At 41.6% G+C, this 6,019-nt stretch overlaps 1 protein-coding gene across 3 annotated transcripts in view; it reads left to right on the forward strand.

Annotated features, from left to right (window-relative positions):
• Window positions 1-2,357, forward strand: part of TMEM209 (transmembrane protein 209) — a 30,238-nt gene extending 27,881 nt beyond the window's left edge. For all 3 annotated transcript variants that reach the window (XM_025471640.3, XM_025471638.3, XM_025471639.3), the window contains exon 15: window positions 417-2,357. In XM_025471640.3, coding sequence (XP_025327425.1) covers window positions 417-471 — 55 coding nt within the window. In that variant the 3' untranslated portion in view covers window positions 472-2,357. The remainder of the gene's footprint in view (window positions 1-416) is intronic.
• Window positions 2,358-6,019: the final 3,662 nt, after the last annotated feature.

Raw genomic sequence — 6,019 nt, forward strand, 5'->3', positions numbered from 1 at the left:
CTAATTCAAGTTGAATAGGTAACGTTCTCTAATTAGAGGCCTAGCATCCTTATATCCTCTATTTTAAAATTTTAATCGATACTTTTACTTTAATCTTGCTAAAATTACTGAGTTAACTCTATCTGGTGTATTAGTAATTGAGATCCACTGAAAAATTAATTTTTCATACCCAGTTAGTCCATTTGTTCTAAATTTGGGTTTTAAGCACAGTTAAGAAAGCATTTACTATTTACTAGGGTTCACCTGATATACCATAGGTAGCATAACTCATTACAGACTAGCATTAAATGTCATAGATTAAATAATGTGTTCCTTGTCAAGACTCTTGTTTTCATTATTTGAAAAAAGACCTTAAATGCTTGGCAATCAGTTCCATTAAAACCTTTTTTTTTTTTTTTCCCTCTCTCTTTTTATAGGAGAGTTAATCTTGGTCTGTCTGGTGTGAATATTTTGTGGATTTTTGGCGAGTAGTGGGTCATGTAATTCCAAACATTTGGACTTTTATTTGACTGAACCAGAAGAAGTTGAATCTAAGCATCTCTGAGTAACTGGCTCTTTTGAAATAAGATACATATGTGTGTTACAGACTCTTTAGATTTAACGAAAAATTAGCTATTAAGAAACTTCCTTGTAAAAGTATGTCCTGTATCTTCTACACCACGAGACACTACTTTCACTTTTTTTTTATTACCTTGTAGATTTTTCAGTTGCCTATAAAACTGCAACCCTTCAGATATTTGTTGGTCCAAATCAGTGCAATTTCCCTGCATTGAGAAATTTGAGTCCTTTTTCATTGTAACCTACAAAGGAGAACCATCCAACTGATTTTTCCCTGCAGAAATTGTTTTTTTGGTTGCACTCTTTGGTGTAAACACTTAAAAAGAAAAGAGGAAATTGCTAATTCAGCTGTTTTATCTCTGTACTTAACCACTGTTGTACTAGTCAGCCCAAGGCCCATATTTAAAGAAAAGAGGCAAACTTCGAAGTAACGCATTAGTCCTTATGTATTTTTAAGTATTATTGAAAGAGGTTTGACAGCATTTAAAAAAGCCAACTCTTGGATTGAATGTAACTGATAGAGTTAAACTATTGGGGCCTTAGGTTAAAAGGCTGAAGACATCGAGAAATGGCTGCTTTGGTTTTAATAACTCAGTTTGACTGTTCCATAATATTGTATTATTTTAAGAGTTCTCTAAGATCGTACAATATCTGTTTAAATTTTTTAGATGTGTTCAGAATATCTGGAGAGTAAGAAGTGACTAAGTTTGTGAGTTTTGCTTGACTATTTTCTTATATATCTCTATATAGTATCTCTAAAGCTAGTTAGCAATTGCATTTGTTTTCTGGTTTGACATATTAGAGACTGTTTCTATCACATTATGTAAACCTGAAAACAACTAAAACCAGCATCTTCTGAGTAACTGCCTGTTGGTCCTGTATATGCAGCCTATTTTTAATCATTTGTAGATTCTGTTCTTCAAACAGTTCCTGTTTTTTAAGTCTTACATCCAAAGGAAAGGAAGTTTCTTTTAACTAGTTTTGGTGTGTGTTAAATATGTTTGCTATGATATTTTAGAAGAAAATATCAATTAAACATGTTAAATATAAGAATATGTTAAAATCTATTTCAAAAGTTATTGAAGGTGTCATGTAGTAACAATTGTTATGCTGTTAAACTATTCGGTTGCATATTTATTAAAAGGAATGAGAAGAAAATTTTAAATAACACAAAAGAAAGACAAAAAGTTTTTTTCTTTATAGGACAAAACAGTTTTTAGTCCAAAAATTCAAAGCTATAATATTTTTATTTTGTAAGTGACTGTCAAGAAAATACCATATACAGGAAATCTACATGTGAAAAGCCTAGAGATCCACACTAAAAAAAAAAAAAGCTGTTTTGTTTGCATACTGTCAGTCTAGTGTGGTTACTATGATCTGGGTAGCTTTCCTCTATTGACTAGTCTTCACAAATGTTTGAGCCAACTTATACTTTAGTGTTACTCTTTATTCAAAATACTTTTTTTTTAAAAAAAGATTTTATTTTTTCATGAGCAACAGAGAGAGAGAGAGAGAGAGAGAGAGGCAGAGACACAGGCAGAGGGAGAAGCAGGCTCCATGCAGGGAAAATTATTGAGTCCATGCAGGACTCAATCCCGGGACTCTAGGATCATGACCCGGCCAAAGGCAGATGATCAACCACTAGCCACCCAAGTGTCCCTATTCAAAATACTTTGATGAATTAGTTAGAATTCCCACTTCAGTAAGACAGTGCACTGCATATATGGGAATTTTTTTTTGGTCTTTGTGTTAAAATGAGTAAATATCTACTTTTCTCTAATTAAATGTTATTTATAGGATATTTTCACAAGTTTTTTTTTTCGTCGGTTGACTCATTCTTGTGGGATCAAATCCACCAATCTTTTAGATTATGTTCACTGTATCATTTATCTTTTCTTTCCTCTATGAATATCAGCCTTTTCTTCAGCCAAATTTGTTTTAGGAGCATATCGAGGTGTTTATAATTTAGTTTCCGCTGAGACATAAAAATACTATACTGCTCGGCTTCCTCAAACTGCTGATATATGGGAACACTTTACACTGATATTTCAATGGTGAAGATGTGCAGCATATGAGTGGCACTTCTAAACTCAACTTTGGAATATAAATCCTTTAATTGTGGACATTCCTCAAAGGTCAGTCTTGGTCCTCTGTTTCACTGTCTCTGCTTTTCCTTAGAGATCTCATTCACTCTACAACTTCATTTAACACCTCTGTGCATGCATTTGATGCCCAAATCCATCAGCCACCATAACGCCTCGCCTGAACTCTGGTAGCGTTATCTCCTTTGACCTGTCAGACATTTCCACTTGGATGTCCTGCAGACTCTCTGTGGCTGGAACTGAATTCACATCTGCTGAAACCAGCTCGCTCCTCTAACCTCTTTTTCAGTTCATTGTACTGCCAGTTGCCCACGCTTCAAACTCTGGTATCATCTTTGATTCCTTGAGCTCCCTGGGTCCCCAATCCAATCAGGCTGCAAACCTCATCCATTCTTCCTTAACAATGTCCCTTGCAGCTGTCCCTTTCCGTTTGTGCTGCCACTGTGCTCATTTACACCCTTATCAACTCACACAGGACTACTACAACAGCCTAATTAATCTCACAGCTTCCTAATCGTTGCCGTGCTTCCAGACTTTCCCATTCATCCTGCACATTCTCTTCAAATTCATCTTCCTAAAACACCTGTTTGATCATTTCATTCCCCTGATCAATTCCTTAGCCTGACATTTAAAGCCCCCCACAATCTGGCCCCAGGCTAGCCTCATCCTCCCAGATCCTTGGCACCAGCCCAAGCAGGCTGCTTTTGCTGGCCTCTACATGCTTCCTCCTGCTTATCCTGAGCGCTCTCCGGGGAGCCCCCTCCCCCTCTACAGTCTGCCCCTGCCCTGAGACTTCACTCTGATTAAACCTGCTATTTTTTGGAGCCAGTCCTGACCACTCCAGCTGGCAGTCATTTCTCCCCCAGGGTGATTGGATCCGTGCCCCTTTTCTGGCACTCAGCAGCCATGGCAATAGACCCAGGAGTGACTTTTAGTCTAACAATGTGGCCTCCTATCTTTTCTCATTCTCCCAAAGAACTTACTTTTTTACTAGTCTGAGCTGTCCTGCTGATCAGGAGGACTTGACAGTGGCTAAAACTACCTTTGGGAAAGGAGGAGGAAGCCCCAGGACTAGATAGCAGCAGGGCAGTCTGAGCAGGGTGTCAGGAAAATGACAGCCGGTTCCCTGCCCTCTTGGGGTGGGGTGGTCTTCCTCAGTGAGCTCGGGCAAGGCTGCTGCGCTTAGTGGCACAGTGTCCCAAATGTCACAGGGTCCACTGCGAGGGGCTCCGGGTCCACCCATTCCCCAGGTGGCTTCAACCTCTGCTGCCCCTGACTCTGGGCAGCGACAAAAGGCTGGGCTCGAGGGACACCTGGGTGGCTCAGGGCGTGATTCGGGAGTCCCGGGATCCAGTCCCACATCAGGCTCTTAGCAGGGAGCCTGCTTCTCCCCCTACCTATGTCTCTGCATCTCTCTCCGTATCTCTCATGAATAAATAAATAAAATCTTAAAAAAAAAAAAAAAAAAAAAAAGACTGGACTCAAGCAAGAAAGCTTTGGAGAAGGATCTGGGGGGTGGGGCTTCCCACTTAAAATGAGAGGAGTTTACACAGCCAGCACCGGTGCTTCTTGGGCCCTGATGACATTGCCACATCTCCCTGGGTATGCCAGTGGCTTTCTGCTGAGTCTAGAGGGTTGTTAGGTATTAGTTCCAAACCACATATCGATTAGGATCCCTAGAAGGTCATCAGGAATTCCATTTCCACACAGACTGAGCTTCATTGATCAGGGGAACAGGTTGTGGATTCTTAGGGTTAGGAAGAAGAATCTAGTACGGCAGAATATGTACAGAGAGCAGGCTGGCGTGTACACAGGAACCCGTCCGCCCAGGGACATTTCACCGTGGAGCCCCATGTGGACGATCCCAGGCACTGCTGTGGATGCTGTAATTTAAATTTAAAACTGTAGTTAAATCCTTTAATGCCCCCAGAGCAAAATGAATATTCCAAAGTCAGTCTGGCTGAAGGAGCCACTAGCCTGAATGGGCTGAGCTCTGTCAGCTGACTAGGGCAGGGCAATTACCTTTTCCACTGATTCTGATTCAGAGATCACTGAGAAGCTAAAAGGAAAAAAAAATGAGTGACAGTGGTTTTGGATAAAGGGAAAAATATGGCTTTAAAAGGCCTCCAGGGATCCCTGGGTGGCGCAGCGGTTTGGCGCCTGCCTTTGGCCCAGGGCGCGATTCTGGAGACCCAGGATCGAATCCACATGTCAGGCTCCCGGTGCATGGAGCCTGCTTCTCCCTCTGCCTGTGTCTCTGCCTCTCTCTCTCTCTCTCTCTCTGTGACTATCATAAATAAATAAAAATTAAAAAAAAATTGTATAAAAGGCCTCCAAATAGGGGCACCTGGGTGGTGCAGTCAGGTGTCCCACTCTTGGTTTCAGCTTGAGTTGTGATCTCTGGGTGATGAGATTAAGCCCTGCGTGGGGCTCCTCACTCACTCTGTGGAGTCCACTTGAAATTCTCTCTGCCCCTCCCACTAGTACTCACTCGCACGCACTTGTGTGTACTCTCCTCTCTAAATCTTTTTTTTTTTTAAGTCTCACGATTGCACATTAGTATAAAAGTAGGAAATGGCCCTTCTGGCATTGTCAAGCAACTTTCTCATTCATGGAACACGAGATCCTCACAGCCTTGACCCGCCCCTCACCTACCTGGATCTGCTTCCTGCTCCTGCCCTCCTTCCCCCATCCCAGATTTGGCCATTCCCCAGCATAGACAGTGCTGCCCTTGTGCCCTTGAAGGCTGGGCTTTCTGGTCTACCAAGAAAACACTCTCCTTCCTTTCCCATTTCTAAACTAGAAGGAAAAAATAACAGCCCTGAATCAGACTCTGCTTTCATGACCTGCATCCCATAGGAGGAAAGTCAGAAGGTGGTGATCTGCTCTGTTGGGGGCAAAACTTGTTTTTTCAGGAGCAGCGGCCAGGCATGATTCTTCTTCAAACACATGGTGTGTAGACTGGAATCAGGCAGCTCTGTGATAGTTTTGGCCCAGACTACAGGCATTAGCTTACTGAGCTCCAGCTCCATAAAAAGGCCCCCTTGTGTTCCTAATGAGGAGGGGTATCATCCCCTGGACAGCCTGAGGGGCAGAGCAGCCGTCCACCTAACTCGGGAATGTGAGACTTGACAGAAGCAAGTCTGATTTTAGATCATCAGCCCCCAAACCTGGGAACTGGAAAAGGTGTTACATGGCTTCCATCTCAAGTTAGTTAACTACTCTTAAAGGTAAATTCAGCACAATGCTTTGCTTCCAGTTAAATGTTCTGTATGAGTTCTTTTTTTTTTTTTTTTTTTTTTTTTAAATTTTATTTATTTATTTATGCTAGACAGAGAGAGAGAGAGAGAGAGAGAGAG

Source organism: Canis lupus, chromosome 14, assembly GCF_003254725.2.
Source record: "Canis lupus dingo isolate Sandy chromosome 14, ASM325472v2, whole genome shotgun sequence".
Lineage (NCBI taxonomy): Eukaryota > Metazoa > Chordata > Mammalia > Carnivora > Canidae > Canis > Canis lupus.